We start from the raw sequence: 18,677 nt of genomic DNA on the forward strand, positions 1-18,677 counted from the left end.
GCTAGGTTAGTAGTTATTTTAATTAATTAGATTTTATTTTCTTTACATTTTATTTTCTAAAACAGCAATTATTAATAAGCCCTAGCGCCATCTTATAAAAGTAAAACAAGTAAATAAAGGGCAAATAAAAGAGCTACTGCTATTGTTACTGCTACTATTGCAAGAAATAATATTAATTATAATAATAATTATAAAAATAATAAAATTAATAATAGAAAATAGTAATATAATAAATTAGAAGAAGACCATCTCAGCATTTTATTAAAATAAATTACAGGAACTTTTTAGAAAATGAAAAAAGGCCTTGGAAGTTAGTCTCTGTTTTGGCAGAGGAGAAAATTAAAAAACAATATTTCTGTTTCAAACAGGATATGAATTTTTTATTTCTTTTGCAGGGTGGCTACGGTTCGGTTGAGCGAATAAAGGTTACAGGAAGTGTTAAATGAAGGTTTAGCGGGGTTAGTGGTGTTAGTTCTTGGGGTCAGGTTTAAGTTTTTTAAGCTGCAATAATATACAAAGGTTCTAATAAAGTACTGTTTGTTAGAGTGTTTGTGAGAGAAAAAAATAATCAGATAAAACAAAGAGGTTAAGGTTCGGGTCGGGTTTTAATCCTCTCTCTCTCTCTCTCTCTCTCTCTCTCTCTTTCTCTCTCTCTCTTTCTCTCTCTCTCTTTCACACACACACACACACACGTATGAACCTCATCAACTATATCCTGTCTTTAGAAATGATTTCATAAAACGAAGGTCACGTGTGCGTGTGTGTGTGTGTGTGATTGCGTGTGATATGTTAGTGTGTGTGCGTGCATGCATGTGTGTGTGTGTGTGTTGGGTGTGGTTTCACAACTGGCCACATGCAGGTGTGTAGCTTGAAGGGATGAGAAAGATTCCCACTGATTCTTTACTTTTTCCCCAAACACAGACTGGAGGGTGCGCCACTTCATTCATGTGTGTGTGTGTGTGTGTGTGTGTGTGTGTGTGGGGCCGCAGTGTTTACATGAACGCATGAATGTATATCGCATTCGTGACGTTAACCGTTCATGCGTACCTGGTGTTTATTGCGTGTGTGCGAGTGTGAGAGCGAGACACTAGGTGAGTGTGAGGGGGGAAAAAGGAGAGGCGTGAGAGAGACAGATTGAGAGGAAGAGATGAGACGTAGATGAGAGGCTGTGGTGTTAGATGAAAGACCGGCCATAAATTTCATTTAGACAGACTAATAAAACTCTGTATCCTCCGAGTCAGCCTGCTTCCCCTCGAGCCATGAGACCTCGTTCACACAAAACAGGGCAGCCAGAGCGAATGCACTTCAAACCAAGGATTGAGTCAAGACACTTGATTTCATTTAATCAAATAATACCAAAGAATAATAAATAAACCCTTTAATAAATATTACAGAATATTTTTGTTTTGTTTTTTTTCAAAAAATATTATCGAAATATACAAATATAAAGCAAAGTCACTTTGCATGTGAAAAAGGTTTCCTGGTCTATCTGTGAATGTGCTTTCTTTTAACACACACACACACACACACACTTATAAACACCAACAGTGAACATTTTTCCTCTACACATCCTGAAAATAAGGACATGATCAACAATCAAGCTATTTCTTTTTACAGAATTGGAGAGAAGGTGAAGTCACAGTGATGACAGTAAAAGTGAATGAGGTAAAAAAAAAGAAAAGAAAGAAAGAAAGAACGAACAAAAGAAAGAAAGAAAGAAAGAAAGCCTTAAGTTCAACATGGAAGGAGAGTTTGGATTAATATTCATTTTTTCCTTTATCTGATCAAACATTTAGATTTTATTTTCGTCATAAATTAATCCGTAAATTCATCTGACCAAAAAATAATAATAATAAAAATAAAATAATTGAAGGATCTCATCGCTCCACTGAAACCCATCATCACCAAGCTGGCACCTCTGATCCGATGTGAAAACGAAAGCGTTTCTGTTCATTTGTGTTTAAAACTGTTACTGCACTGTGCTGACACGTTTTCACGGGGGAGAGAGAAATAAAAGGTTGAGAAATAAAACAGCACAATGTTGCTATTGAGGCTCCCATCAGCAACAACACTCTGAGAAAGAAAAATGCTACTAAACTGTATGGTTGCTTGTCACTGCATGTCTTCTTTACCTTTATCATGCCTCCTCCTCCATCTGGTGAATAAGTGAATATGTGGTATGTTTTAAAAAAGAAAAAAAAAATATTCGTTTACACCTGCAACCTTTACGGTTCTATTATGCGACTTGAACTAGTAATAAAGACACAAAGATTTGCTTTTACGTCGTAAAAGCTCTTTTACAGGGTGGGGGGTGGGAAGCACTCGTGATTTCGCACGGGATCTGTGAGGTGTGATTATATACGTTCGAAAAAAAAATACTTTAAGGTGCATTTCAACATGAACATAATCTTTTTCATTTCATTCCATTGTCTGTACCGCTTATCTGATCTGTCATCGGGTCATGGGGAGCCTGTGCCTATTTCAGGCGTCATCGTACACCCATCAAGGTACACCCTGGACGGAGTGCCGACCCATCGTGGGGCACATACACTCATTATGGGCAATTTACAGACTCCAATAAGCCTAGAGGCATGTCTTTGGACTGTAGGAGGAAACCGGAGCACCTGGAGGAAGCACGGGGAGAACATGCAAACTCCGCACACACACAGTGAGCGGGAGCGAGACTCGAACCCAGGACCCTGGAGGTGTGAACCACTAAAGCCACCGAAATAAAAATCTATCACGACCAGTAACAAGCAACGGTATTGTTTAGTAACAAACTTTCTTTCAAGATCGTATTTATATATCCATGAACTTTGATGATGAAACACATTCATATCATGTTATAATGCATTTATAAGGCATTGCTGTAAGTTTAATTGAGGAAAGCCAATGTATATCTATATCTATATCTATATATATCTATATATATATATATATATATATATATTTATATATATATATATGTTGTGAAATGATATATTGACAATGTGGATGATTATTTATTGTGATTACATAAAATCAGATTAAGAAAAAGTCTTTGCATTCTAATAAATGCATTATTGCTGTGGTGATGAACTGTAATGGCTTTTATATATATAACAATGATTATAATGATTTATGTATGCATCATAACATGTTATGAATATGTTCCCAAGTCATCATATACTCTGTGTTGTTTTATTTTCATGCTGTGTGGGTTGTTAGTAGTAATGAAATGTGAACTCGTACCAATCCTGAGCAGTGGTCAATGAATAAAATAAGAAAAATGCATGTATTGTGACGCGGTGTCAAAGGTTCAGACACTTGCAGTTTGGGGGGGGGGGTCTGGGGCGATATGGCAGTAAGTGGAAGATCACATACTGTAGTGGTTACAGAGACGTCTGACACAGCCCTTTATGAGAAGTCTGACAGTGTGTGTGAGCGTAAAAGCGCCCAGTAATCGCGAGTCACAGTGTGCTGAGTCAGTTCATCAGACAGCAGACAATTTCTGCCCCCTTGATTTCCGCCTCACGTCTCCCTTTCATCCGTGTCAAAAAGACGGAGACGTGATTCACGTTCCTCAAGCTGCTGACTCGCCTCTCGCTCTGAAAAGCCGCTTGTGTCTCTCCTTGTGTCTCCTATTATTTGATCAGGATGAGTTCTCTTTTTCCCACACAAGTGCAAGGTCCTTTTGAGTTCCTTTCTCCAAGAAGTTTCATTCATTCTCTATCTCACACACACACACACACCCAGACATAGACATACACTGACACACACACACACACACACACACAGAGTCAGACAATTAGACACGGAGTCGCTTCTTCAGTCTGGTGAAGTCTTTGGCTGATCTAAACAGCCAACTCTGCAGCTCTCTGAGTACCCAGAATCCCTCCACTTTCCGTGTGAAGTCGTTGAGGGCAGGGCGTGGCGAGGGAGCGGCCATGCTCAAGTGCGAGTCGACCTCAGTGACCCCGTCTTCGTATGCGTAAAGGAGGGAGAGGGGAGAGAGCGGTGGGTGGGGAGAGGATATGGGGCGCCCGGAGCGCCCGGAATGGAGGGACGGAGAGGAAAAGAGGACAGGAACGTCCGCTTGGAACTCGTCCGCCTCTTCCTCTCTGCTTATACCCGCTTCTCTCTCCGTTTCCGTGGGAAGCCGGGCATCGCTGCTTGTGCTGTTGATGTTAAAGTCTCTGCCGCTGCCATATTTGCTGAAATAGTGCTTGGAACTTGTGTGGTTGCTGTTCATGTTGTTATTGTTGTTGCTGTTTGGCTCATAGCTGTGGCTTGTTTGTTTACCTTCGTCCTCATCTTCGACAGTCAGCAGTCTTCTCCTCCTCCTCCACCTCTCCATACCTTCCTCCCGCTCCTCCTCCTCTCTCTCCACCCAGCTCTCCCCTTCTCTCCGCCTCCCTCTCCTCCCTCGCTCAGGCCTCTCCCTTTCCCGATCCCGCTTCCTCTCCGTTTCATATCCAGCTGTTCCGTCCCTCATTCCTCCCAGGCCGCTCTGAGCCCGAGACGCGTGGTTCCTCAAAGGGGCAGGACCGTTCACGTTTGCCCGTTGATACTGAGAAGACAAAAGCGGTGTGTATTTCTGAGAAGGTGGAGCGTTGCCGTGAAGAGGCGGGGTGTAGCCCAGGGCATTCATCAGCCCTGAGATGGAGCCCAGGAGTCCACTGAGGCCGGAGCAGAAGTGGAAGAGCGAGCTTTGGAGGTACGGACACAGCGTGGAGCGCGCCAGCTCACGGACAGCACTCAGCAGAACGCTGTAGGCTCGCTGGTTCTGTGCCAGACGAGCACCGTTCTCAAGACCGCGCCACAGGTCCTCCCGCGTGGCTGCGCTGGGAACCGCCAGGGAGGAGATGTTGGGTCTCGGTGGGGAGAAGCCTGGATCACTGAATGGAGGACCGAGATATGAGAGCTGAGGGACACACAGTGAACACACATCTTAAGCACTTAATCATTATGACCTATACATTATCTTATTGTACATTACAAAAGACCTAAGAGATACTATTTTAATTTAAATATTGCTCAGGATGATGTTTTGTGAATCTGAGTACATAATAACATCATAAACCTGATATCTTAAAAACCCAAATTGAAAAAGTCACCCAATTCACACGTTTCATGATTCACGTGCGAATTTTCCTCGTGTGGTTTTTCACATACTATGTATTTTAAAATACACTTCACATGTAGTAAACATGTGATTCCATATGTGATTTTCTCCCATGAGGAAAGTGTTTTTTCCCTTATTCTAAACACACATGATCACATGACGTCAGGCATGTTTACTGGAATTCACGGTGAAATGAAGCTGCACGTGTTTTTCAAATCATCGCATATTACACACATAAATCCCACGCTAAAATGTGAAATTTGTGTGATTTTTCCACAAAGGAAATCTCTATTTTCTGTGGTGAAAAAGCAGGACTTAGACTTTGAAAAGCCTCAAGTCTGGAATTGATAACAGAATCCTAAAATTCTGCTCTTGTAAGGGCTGGAAAAATGAAAAAACGTAGTTTCTTGTTTTTGTAAGGATTTATTTTGTGGTATAAATAAGTTCCAGTTATTGTGCTGCTGTACAGTAGTCATGGATAATTGCTACCTGACACCAACAGCACATGAAACAATCTGTTTGGCCAGAACACCAGGATATTCACCAGTAAATTGCAAAAAGCCAAAATAAAAAAAATTCCCCGTCTTATTGCATGCGCCTCGCTCCCACGTCCCTGTGCACCAGATTTTCACCTGCTTCCACAGAAAACAAATAGAAGGCAGGACAAAAAAGCTCTCTGCATCACTTCGTCACTGTGAATTTAATTTTTTTTAGGTTTTCTTGGTCGGGAGAAAATGTTTCACCTAAGAAAATAAAATAACATTTAATTTAATTTAATTTAATTATAAAATAAAAAAAATAAATAAATAAAATAAAAAACTTTCTTAAAAAAGGTTCCTTGCAGATCCTGGGTTCTGGGCTTGCCCCAAAAAACCTTTTAAAAAATTAAAAAAAGAAATGGTTCCATGTAGAACCCTTCAAAAGCAATGGACCTTTTTATTCATTTTAATAGTTTTCATGTAATTTCAGTTGAAATCAGTGCCATTACTTTTTGGAATTTGATTTATATATAAATAACGCCGCAATATGTTTTGAAAATGCCGTGTTTATAAATTAAATATTCTTAGAAAAAGGTGAAATAATTGATTGAATGCGTGAAGTAATTCAAACTGAAATGACTGAAACGAATAATTGGTGTTTCAAAGAGCTCTTGGTACGATTTTATATGACAGTAATAAGTTTTATTAGACTATAAACACATGTTGTAATGTTATAATGCATTTATAAGGCGTTATAGATATCGATAGAATTAAATATGTATAAGAGAAAACGTTTGAGTTTATCAGTATCTTTATAATATGTTATGAATTGTTAACATTATGCATTTTTTTAGTAGTGTCCAGAACACTTCATATCACCAAGTCCTACTTCACATACTGACTTTCCTAGACTTTTTTTCTATAGTAAGCTTTACAACCTTTGATAGACCGTTTTTCTTTTTTCTTATGGCTCTAAATCTCGGCAGAAGTACAGTGTAGTGCTGCTGGTTTAATAAATGTCTTCATTTCTCTACTTAGAGCTTATAAATACAGCTTGTACGTTATTACATTATAATAAGGATATAATATCAATATCTATGAGCTATATATATATATATATATATATATATATATATATATATATATGTACCTAAAGCAGACTTTTTTATTTGCATACAGTTATAACTATGTAAATAATGCCTTATAAATGCATTATAACACGATATTAATGTATTTCTAGGCAAGGATGGAAAATGTCCTGAGAAATAAAACAGTAATAAGTAATAAAATTGTAGATAAAATGTCAAAAGCTTAGACATCCAGCAAAAAAAAAAGTCAGAATTATTTTTTCCCCACAAAATTAAGTTTTGTGAAAAGTTATAATTTTAATAATTAATGAACGGCACTATTTTCTGATCTGATCTCTGAAATTCCAGTTTTTTTAGTAGTGAATTAATCAGAAGTATAATATTCTGCGAAGTAGTATAATATTCTATGAATAATATATGACCATTAGCTAGAACTGACCTCGCTCTCTAACCGGTACTGTTCGCTACAGCAATCGATGCTAGTCTAACCGAGCATTAGCAAAGAAAACAGGCTGATTCAGTTACATGTAACCAGTGAGTTTTAGCAAATTAGCCTATAAATAAACCTCCCCATGATTTTTTTCCAAATTAGATGAATTCATCAGGATTTGATGCCGTCTAGGAAGGTGAATATTATAGCTATAGCGCTAACTATATAGTGTAGCATGAGAAGGTCGCAGTAGTATTGATGTATAGAGTTAAACTGGCTGAATGAGAGAATTAAAGGTTTGTATGTTGCATTTAAAAGGTCTAAATAAAACTGATAGCAGTGAAAAGTCAATTCTAATGAAGTAACAGCGCACAGATTCAACTTCAATTTCTATAACACTTGTGTAAAATATAACAAAAACAAAATAAGAGCTCAGTATAGTAGCGGAGTTCAATTACTCAAGGTCATTGTACATATGGCTTTCATAGAAACTCTAACTTGAGGCTTGAAGGAAAAGTATTTCTGAAAGCGTAAGAGTGCGATTTGTTGAAATTTTATTTATTTATTTATTTATTTATTTATTTATTTTTTATCCTGCCTAAAAATGTTGGCCGAACGTCGAAATGCACAGCTCGTAAATTTTTATGCGCATTTTAATCAGGGCATAAAAGATTATAGAATTTTGTTCCAGATGAAATGATGGGCATTTGTTAATAGCTGGGAATATTCTGATTTAAAAATAAATAAATAAATAAATAAACAAACAAACAAATAAATATATAAAAAGAATGGAATTTATTAGTCTCTTTCCCTCTGTTTTTCATCATAGAAGAAACACACACACACACACACACACATATGCTCTTTGGACAGAGATGTGAAAAGGAACAAGGAAAGAGGCAAAGGCAGTAAAAAAAAGTATGTGTGAGAAAGGACGAGGATGCCAGAGAGATGAGCGGAAAAAACGCACACATAAACAAAAGCATGCACGACCACAAGCATACTAAGTCAGACTCACGTAAGTGTCTTTAATTTCCTTCAGCTGGTGGTTCAGGTATTTGGTCAGCTCGTACGTTCGCTCTATCGTGCTCCTCTCATTGGACAACATCAGCGCGTGGTCCTGCACCTGAACACACCCCACCGCCGCGGCCAACAGCAGCACGAGGTGAGCCTGATGGACTGCAGATTTGAACCAGTAAGAACGAAGAATTCGTTGTTTTGCGAGCAGATTCATCATTCGCTTTGTGTGTGAGGATTTATGCTGCACAAATGCTAAAACACACCATTCCTATTGTAAAATACACCGTCATCATTGCAACGTAAACAGCGTGGCAAAAACAGGATGATTTAGCAGAAACAAAAACGTTACGAGGATCAGATGTCACCCATTTCATCGCCCGCTGTCAGACTCCGAAAGACTCGACTGGAACGGAGAATCAAATCAGACATGCTTACTAAGAGATGGATATGTTGTTTACTGTGCAATTGGCAGTCACTCAGCGGATACTAAATACAACTGTCAGCACCGAATACGCACAAAGCCGAGGGCCTCTTTGTCAAACTGGCGTTCGGAGGGGGAAAAAAAAGGGTCAAGAGTTTCTGTCGCTTGTAACATAATTTGCAGAACAGCTGTAAAAACCCCAAAAAAACAACAAAACGAAAGGGTCAGCTCTTTGTGTTTCGAAAGTAAAATTGTTAAAAAGTCAAAATCCTGTGCAGTTACTTTACAACCCTCAGGGTGTTTTCCTAAAGATTTGTCTTGTTTCTTCGAACCTCTTCAGATCTCTCTCTCTCTCACACACACACACACACACACACACACATGTATAGTATATATACACACACACACACTAAGACTTGGCTGATTCTATTCTAATCAGGAAGCATCCCCGTTACATTAGACCTCAAGCATGTGCCATGTATAAACACAATCAGTGCCGTTAATTACTAATTACTGTAATCGTCTAAACATCATTTCAAGGTTATGCGCACATACTTCAAGGTATCTTGTACCTCCGATAATAAAATCCTCGGATTTTAATACCGGAATGCGTTAAGTCATTAGTTATTCATTTACACTATACGCAACAAACGCTTGGCATTAGTCTTTTCTTTTCTTTTTGAATTCATTTACTATACGCTTGGATCATTTGCTAGAATTCGTCTTTTCATTTCTTTTCTTTTATTAATTTGGCAAAAAAAAAAGCTGTTAATATACATTCCTGTTTTATTATAATAGGTCATAGCTATAATCATGCTGCATTACTATGTTACAATGCAGTTATAAGTCGTTTCACATATTGGCATCATTTATTTATTCAGGTAGTTACACTTTGGAGCTGTATTTATTATGGATTTTGATGACACATGGATATAAATGTTATTTAATGCTAAATCATCTATATAGATATATTAGTTTACTCTTCCTTCGTCAGTAGCTAAAAATACATATTAAGCTTTTCAAAGCTGTCGTTATAAAACAATACACAATAAAATAACAAGTTATAAGAACTGTTTTATTATTACAAAAATATTTGAATTATTGAATATTTGTTAATAGATAATGCTGACTTTTATATATATATATATATATATATATATATATATATATATATATATATATATATATATATATATATATATATATACATATATATATAATGGATAGGGATTTTTATTTACAAAACATACTACACTTTTAAAAGGTAAAAATTAAAATTAAAAGGCATTTTAAACAGGTAAAGAATGTCTTATGTGCATGTTTCAGATTAAATATATATATATATATATATATATATATATATCATCCCACCCCCAATAACCACACTGTCCTTTAAAATATATATTTATTAAAATCATTTTCATACTTTAAACATAGCTAAATTATTTAATTCCCCTTTTCACGTTACCCTTTGTCTTTTTCCGAATCCGAATTTTATTCACCAGATTAGACCGGCATTTCAGCTTCCCACGGCACTGAACCCTGTTACCTGAACATCTTCACCCCTATAAAACATCTGGAACATTCCAGAAGCCACCTAATCAACGCACAGCTGCTTCATTCAAATAACCTGAAGATCACGAGAAGTAGAAAAATTACTTTCTTTCACTGTTCTGTATTTTGCATGATATCATGATGAGGCAGTCTTGTTACCTCAGATGTGGACTAAAAAATAAACTTAAAAAAGAGAGAGCGAGAGAGAGAGAGAGAGAGAGAAAGAGAGAGAGAGAGGGGATTCTAGGTAAATTAAAAGAACGGACCGTATTTAGTGTGTTTGCTAATTTTATACTAATAAATAAATAAATAAATACCGTCTTTCTCCGTTACTGTTCCTCATTTAAAGGGAAAAGCAGAGAAAAAGATTTTGTTAGTTTTGTAGATTGCAATTTGTGGGTTCATGGCTTCGCATTTATACTTTTAATTCACTTTTATGAGGAAGTAATGAGACTTACTACTGTGCGTAAGTACAGTGCCAGACATGTGGAATTATTTTAAGTCGACGGAAAGCGCTGTGGCAAGTCAGGTTATAGTTATGATTTCCCAAGCATTGTTTCACAAATTTCTCCCTTGGTGTAACTCCGTAACTCATCGTACACTAAAGCCCCCTCTACCCTCCCTTAACCACCCCCCACCCCACCTCCTTATTTTTTTAATATGATTCTCGTGTGTTTTTGTCATGTCAGCTGGCAAAGACAGTGAAGATGCCTCGAGGACAAAACAAAACAGGGGAAAAACAACACTCACTTACAGTTTGAAGTTGTGGTTGAAAACAAAATACAGGGGAGTGAGTCACGTAGGATAGGAAAAGTGTTTTCAGATTTGAAATGTGTCGAGCAAAATCCGTCTCGAGTGAAGGAAACCTTATCAGAACACTTTCAGATTTAGGCAGTGTGCATCAAGTGTTTCAGAGAGAGTATGTGTGTGTGTGTGTGGTCTGGTGTGTTTTTGTTTGGAAATTGCCGTTGCATGTTCCAATTTGGGATACGGTATCTTTGACCTAAAGCCAATTCACAGTTTACATGCCTTACATTGGAAAGTGTGCTTATCTGGGTGTTTATGATGGGTGTTTATGATGAGTGCATGTGCATGTGTGTGTGTGTGTGTGTGACCATCATGAGTCTTCGGAAACCCTTTTAAGCCTTGAAGTCATGCGGGGAAAATGGCAGCAAATGATCTCTCATACTTCAGAGAGGCTCAGACAGTACTCTAATTTTGTGTGTGCGTGTCTGGGGAAGCCTCAGGGTGTCCTCCAGCACAAACATGGCACACACTCTTTCTTTTGTCAGGCAGCGAGAGGGACACGGTGGAGATGTGTAATTACTTGTTTGAGGCGTTGAGTCTTCAGCAGGTGTGAAATATGTGCTCCGAGCCGCTCCTCCTCCTCCTTCTTCCCCTCACCGCTACCTCTCATTCCTCCTCTTTAAAGCGTCTGCCATCCTTTTGTCCACTCCCGTAACCCTCTCGCCTCTTCCTCTACCCCTCTTTCACCTTCTTCCCTCTTTCTCTAATCTACAATCCCCCGCCCTCTCTCATTTTTTTTCCTCCTCTCTCAGAGCTGGCCTCACTTGTCAAGTTGTTTTTAATCCTCCTCCTGTGCACACCTCCTTTCTCTCCCTTTCTTTTGAAGCAGTTTATCTCTTTTTTGCCCCCAGCCAAAATAACAGCAGCTTATTAACCTCGATTAGGCCTGCCAGTTTTCCTTTTCTCTTCTCTGCCTCGCTTTTCTTCCGCGCTTTTCTTCCCGGTCGAAAGAAAGGAGAGCCGCGCACAAAGGCTTTTATTAAATATGCTAAGACAGTTTCACATGTTAAATTGTGCGCTCTAACCACACACTCACGCAAATATAACTTTACAACATAGAGCGACACACCTTTTCCTGACTCCGAGTTATGGCAATTATCCTCGGGCTTATAGTCTGTAGTGCAATAAGCAACCAGGAGTGGGAAAGTTCAGCACCTGATTTCAATACCAAGACTTTTCAGAAGAAGAAATATAAAAAACAAACGGAAATTTTTACAAGGGAAACATTCAGTATATGGCATTCATTCGTCCAGGTCTATAATAGGATTTGCTTCATTTTTTCTTGCAAAAGCGAATCAAAACATATTATGCTCACCGTCCACTTTAATAGGAACACCTGCCCTCCCCGCTTACTCAATCGGCCGATCATGCGCGGCAGTGTAAAGGCTTAAAATCATTAAGATCAAAAGCTGTGCTCGCTTAATGTTCACATCAGAATAAAGGAAAAATTTGATCCCAGTGACTCTGACCTTGGCAGACGGGTCGCTTTGAGTATTTCAGAAACCTCCAGGGATTTTCAAGCTCACAAGACAGAACGGTGAGAGTGGATTCTGCACAAGGCCGTACTGATGAGAGAGATCGGAGGACCGGGTTCGAGGTTTCGAGGTGACTGGAGGGAAATAATCACTCTTTACAACTGCGGTGAGCAGAAAAGCGTCTCCGAGAGCACGACACGCCGGGGGCAGAACAGCAGAAGAACCACATCGGGTTCAACGCCAGTCAACCGAGAACAGGAATCTGAGGCTAGCGCCAAAGAAAATGATCGGCGTCACTGAATTCTTTTCGGAAACCGAAGCGAGCTCTGAAGATTTCGATTCGGAGTCGGTATCAGAGATGAGAGTGTAATACTGTAAAATACATCCCTAGCATGTTCTGATATATTCCGATACAGACCATAGAGTATTAGAGGAAAGCGGAAGTTGTGTAGTGTTACGGGCATTTCTGTTTCTCATATCCATAGACTCTGGATTCTTTCATTTATTCATCTTCAGTATGCGCTTCATCCAAGATCGGGATAAAAATGAAGCCAATCCCTTGGGTCACAAAACAGGAATACAGCGTGGATTAGGGATGTAAAGCAATGCTATCTGGATCTGGATCTGTTTAGCGCTGGAAATATCTCTATCTGTATACGGATTTAAACCTGCCTTAAATTGGATTTTTCTTTTATTTATTTACTTTGAAATCGATCGAACCTTCTATTATGTGCCTGAAAATATGGGGAGGAAAAAATAATAATAAAACGGAGCTAGAAATGCCAAGTCTCTGAGAGTTTATGAGTTTATGACTCAAGAAAGATGAAGAAATTGAGCCTGGTTCCCGAAATATAGACAAGTTAAACCGTTAAGCTTTTAACTTTTTACTACGCCGGTGATGATCAGGTCCTTGTTAGCCTCCTCATATTATTTTTATCGATCCAGACTGTGAAACTTTATTACAAATAAATCCGTAAATAAATAATGAATGCTTCCTAGCAGTGTCCGGGTTAATACAAATATTGTTTTCACATGTGGTTACACTCCTCCAGGCAGCATGTGATTCACACTTCGAGGTGATTTATTTTAGCCAGTCCACCTACCAGCATGTTTTTACAAGGTGGGAGGAAAATTGAGAAACCTGGAGGAAATCCATGCGGACACGAGGAGATCATAGACGGTAACTCGAGCTCGGGTTCGAACTGCGGAGCTGCAGGTTACACCAGAACCCATGCGGAGTTCTTAACAAGGGTTTTGAAGAGTGCCAGGTTTTCCGTGATTTCGAGGTTCATGTTAGCTAAAAGGCTAATTGTATAGAATCGAACTGCACGGCGTTCTTCGTTTTGACACGGATTCTTATTAATCGATCCGTACCGCTTTTTGTGTACTCGTACCCCGTGCCTGTTTTGATTCACCGCCGTCCGTCTCCCATCTAATTCATCATATAGAGTTGGAGAAGGAACACAGAGCGGCGCTGATCCTTCGCCAGTATACAGCGTGTCTCACACAGGGAGCCCTAATTGTGATTGATGTTTCGATTTTCGCCGCTGACGAAACCAACTGAAAGGGAATTAGGTGGCTGAGTAACGATCTAAACACTATCATATTGAGGAAACCTTTTTTTTTCTTCTTCTTCTTCTTCTTCTTCTTCTTTCTCCCAGACGTCTCTTCTGAAGTGGATCTCTGAAGCCTACTGAGAAATGACGCTTTTTATTAGAGGGGATTTGTGTGTGTATGTGTGTCAAAGAGAAAAAGAGTGAGCATGAGCCAACAGCTGGCAGCAATGATATGATGAGAAATGTGCAGATCGATACATCCTGCTCTTCTCTCAGTCTCACACACACACACACACATACGTACGCAGCAGGATACACTTCCCTGATTTGTTGTTGCACTTCACACCCGAGCTTTGGGGAATGCACCGTATCATAAAACATGATATACTTCATAGCACATCAATAAAATCTGAGCCAAATAACCAATCAGGTCCATACACAAAGAGCTTAGTGTTTGTGTGTGTGTGTGTGTGTGTCAGTATGTGTGTGTATGTGGAAGACTGTGTCTGTAGGGGAGAGTTAGGGGTCAGGGTCCATGTTGTGTGTCTGTGTACAGTTAAAGTGGAGATTTATGTGCAGCCTGCACTCAATCAAATGTGCATTCCTTCACTAACTCAACACACACACACACACACACACACACACACACACCAGTATGATGTGGACGGTAAACATGGAGTACACACTCAAGTATTGTGTATTAGCATCACTCATATGTACTAGCCATCATCTCCCTCCAAACACACACACACACACACACACACACACGGGCACACAGTCTCTCTTTGGATGCTTGGAAGCGGTTCGAAATTCAAATTGATCACATTTGGCCTGAAACGTTGTCAACTCCGCCAACGAACATCAAAACAAAAGGAGGAATAAAGAAAAAAGAAAAAGCGAAAAGAATAAAAACCTGGATTTACAACAAATCCCTCAAACCCGTTCCCCTCTCGTTCCTCTACTCCATCTCTCCGTTTCTGACTGTTTTTCCTTCAGATCTTCCAAAAAAATCTCTTCTCTCTCTCTCTCTCTCTCTCTGCACCGCTTGACTCTCGTAAGTCCTTTTACCTCTCTAATTACCTTTCTCTTCCTTCCTTTTTTTAATTATCTGCCCCTCATATCCCCCCACCACCCCCTCCCTCTCCATTTTTCCATCTCTCAGCCTCAGGTTTCTGTTAACTCCTGACACGGTCCTCTCATCAAAATAAATAGCGACCGGTCGCAGGGAGCGGTCTAGTTATCCGAACTTCCCGTTCTTCGCAGAAAAGTGTGGAGAAAGGAAAACGTAGAAGAGATAGACAGAGAAACAGAGGGATAGGAGAGAGGGAGTCGGTAAAGTGAGGGGGCCATGTTAATTTGGGAAAAATGTAAACAGCATGTGTAACTGTTCAAACCGTGACCAACTCATTTTATATCATTCCCCTGTGCACTTCTCTCTCCCTCTCTCTCTCTCTCTCTCTCTCTCTCCCTCTCTCTCTTTTTCTTTTCCCGAACTCACTCTCTACTTTTCTTTCTCTCTCTCTTGTTCTCTTGTTGGAGGGAATCTGGGCTGCATTAACCCTCACTCTCCATCCCCCTCTCAATCACTCCATCTCTCTATCTCATCCTTTCATGCTTAACCTTCTACCTCTCTTCCTCTCTCTCTCTCTCTCTCTCTCTCCTTCCACGTTTCCTTCGTCCATGTTAGCCTCCATCTTTTTTTTTTAATCGCCTCTCCTCTCCTCTCCTCTTCGGATCGTTGCTGAACTTTCTTTCGTCGCACGGGTAAAATTGCAAATGTGTAAACGGCAGCGACACGCTAATAACAGCGTTGTCCTTTTTTTTTTTACACCATCTGTATGCATGAGTCCATGCGTGTCCGGCGGTTGTGGTTGTGTGATCGCCATGATGGATTAAGTGTGCAAAGCTGGTGTGTGTGTGTGTGGAAGAGACGGAAATTAAAAAAAAAAAAAAGAACTATAGGAGATAAACTGGAAGAGGAAGAGGAGAGGGAGCTGGAGGAAGTGTGTGTGTGTGTGTGTGTGTGTGTGTGTGGGTGTGTGTGTGGGTGGTGTGAGCATGACATGCTGCTTTCTTTTAGTGTAAATCGCATCATTTCGTCACACACTCATCCTCCTTTTCACAGACATGGTTCCCTGTGGACAGGTGGTATGTGTGGCTCTGTGTGCACCCCAAGTGTATGTGTGTGTGTGTGTATGTGTGTGTGTGTGTGTGTGTTCTCAAACCTTGACTAACATGAATCATATACTTTCTCATATTAGTGTCTGTTAACAAGGATGACCCTCGACCTATGAACTCCTACAATTCCCCTTTTTGTGTTTTGTTGTGTGTGTGTGTGTCGTATTCTATACGCATATATGTTCTCAGTGTGTTCAGTTTTACTTTTAAAGCGATAGAAAAGCATAAAACGCTGATGTTTGGGATAATTCCGTGGCTTCGCAAGGGAGAAAATGTGGTTTTTAGGTTTATGCTGCAGTTGATATATTCAAAAAAGGGAAAACTACGGGAAAAAAAATGAACGCCAGCGCAGACAAAATGACCACATGAGAGCCAAATGGTTGACTGTTTCTTAGTGAAACATCCAAAGATTTAATCCACACTTTATTTTTGTCCAGTGACACACACTTCTAGAAAAAGAAAAAAAACCCCACACAGCAATAAGTGTGTGTGTGAGTGTGTGTGTTGCGTGCCCTACAAACCTTTCTAATGAGGTCAATCTTACATGTAAATCACCAAAAATAACAGGCAAAGATTGAGTTACCAGTTACTAGATATAAACCAACAAGTCAGTGTACAATACTGCTTTTAAATATTTGTTCAAATCCCTTTTCCTTCCAATCTAACCCAATCTAAATGTGTATACAATCCGATTTCCTAAACCAATTACGTCATTTACTTCATTTATTTTCACAGATTAGCCTACTTCTACCACGATGGTGAGTTTCCAGAGAGTTTCGTAAGAGTTGCGTGGCCTCATGTGAATCTTGTAAAACCACATAAGAGCTAAAAGATCAAATGAGAATTATTAAACCCACTCCTCTCATCAGTCAGCTGCTCAAAACAACAAGCGGTTTGGTTCCGAACAGGCCGGAAATCTTTTGGGTTTTTGATCTATTTACAAAAACGTTTTTTTTTTTTATACAATAGATTTAGCATGCACATCCTAAAACATCGCAAACAGATTCAAGGAAAGGAAAAGAAGGAAAAGGAATCATTTGCAAACTTTCTCGTCATACGTCGAGGATCAAAATTCCTGGGATTTAGTTTGCTTTACAATTTTTTCTTCTTTTTTTTTTTCTTTTTCCAGAATGACCCAGAGGTAGATTGGTATACAAACATATAACGTAAAGTTTCATTAAATAAGGAATAATTTTTCTTTTGGCCTTAGACTGAATTAAAAAAAATGTTTTTTTAAAAAGTTTAAAAATATTTAAAAAATAAATATAAATATAAATATTAAAAATATAAAAAAATATATAGAAATGTGCCATTTTATTATATTAATAATAATAATAATAATAATAATAATAATAATAATAATAAATGTTTTGCATGTGAGAAATTAAGAAGGAGATATCTTACCTTCCTGGCGCATCATTTTCCTAATTTTATCTGATATGAAACTTTATTTCCTTCCGTTCGCCTTGTGTTGTAAAGTTTTATGGAACTTTTATGAAACCGACTCGTTTCTGTTACTCCTCCAGACTGTCGGACACACACACACACACACACACACACACACACACTCCTCCACGGAGAGAATCTTTTACAACTCCGCGACAGTCTATAAAGAGAGGATGAGCGGCTTTTTAGAAGCGCCGATGCGGCGGCTCCGCGTGTCCGCGTTTGCGCGTGACCTCTTTGCGCGTGTCCGGCTTTTTTTTGCGCGCGTCCGGCTCGGAGTCTGACGGAATGAGTGAGTGAATGAGTGAGTGAGTGACGGAGAAGTGAATTTATAGTCAAATGCCCCCCCACCCTCCTCCTTCTCCTCCTCTCCTCCTCCCATCTCTCCTTCTTCACCACTCTCTCTCTCTCTCTCTCTCTCTCTTTCTCTCTCTCCTTCACCGTGTCTGTTATCAGAGTCTGATTGAGCGCGGCCACGAGGCTCCAAACCGCAAAGCGCCCGAGGGGATTATTATCAGACATTTAATAGCTCCACACTACACTGCACTTCATCTCGTCATACATGCCACTGTTAATAAAACCGCGGATTATTAGCTGGACTGAAATAAGTCTGCTTGTAGTGTTGGTCCAAAACTTTAATATAAGTATTTATAGGAAAGAATCAAATAGGCAAGCTCGACTCGTTCGACTCCTAGTGACTCTTTAGATTCTTTTTTGATGTATCATACCTCTGGTATTACCTGTCTAGTTTTATTTCTTCACCACACCTTTACCTGTCAGTCACACACACACACACACACACACACACTTACGGATCGTGTTGTCTTCATGAGGTTTCCCTTTTATTTTCAGTAGGCCCATCGCGAATCACGTGACTGAATATAATTGATATTGTGATTGCGTTGTAAACGGACATCTTTTCAGAACTTTGTCGCCCTCTGGTGGTCTTCAGTGTTTACAGCAAGGACTCGTGCTACCTTCATTCACGTAGAACTTCTTAGAGATGTCTTTGTACCTGGACACTCTCTCATTCATATTATTATCTAATCTAATGATTTATTTCATATTATTATCTAATCTAATGATATATATAATCAGACTGATTTGAGCTGACCGGAA

The 18,677-nt window shown here is 39.4% G+C and overlaps 1 protein-coding gene across 1 annotated transcript; it reads right to left on the reverse strand.

Moving 5' to 3' along the window:
* Positions 1-946: 946 nt before the first annotated feature.
* clcf1 (cardiotrophin-like cytokine factor 1) lies at positions 947-17,867 on the reverse strand. Its single transcript, XM_058398023.1, has 3 exons — positions 17,517-17,867; positions 8,120-8,280; positions 947-4,903 (listed from the first exon to the last, which is right to left on the reverse strand). The coding sequence occupies exons 1-3, from the start codon at positions 17,530-17,532 to the stop codon at positions 3,788-3,790; spliced, it is 1,293 nt and encodes a 430-aa protein (XP_058254006.1). The 5' UTR covers positions 17,533-17,867; the 3' UTR covers positions 947-3,787.
* Positions 17,868-18,677: the final 810 nt, after the last annotated feature.

This window comes from Hemibagrus wyckioides, linkage group LG08 (assembly GCF_019097595.1).
Source record: "Hemibagrus wyckioides isolate EC202008001 linkage group LG08, SWU_Hwy_1.0, whole genome shotgun sequence".
Lineage (NCBI taxonomy): Eukaryota > Metazoa > Chordata > Actinopteri > Siluriformes > Bagridae > Hemibagrus > Hemibagrus wyckioides.

Coding starts and splice junctions, on each gene's coding strand:
- clcf1 (XM_058398023.1), bottom strand. Junction 4,904..8,119: donor AGGAAATTAAAGACACTTAC/GTGAGTCTGACT, acceptor TGTGTCCCTCAG/CTCTCATATCTCGGTCCTCC.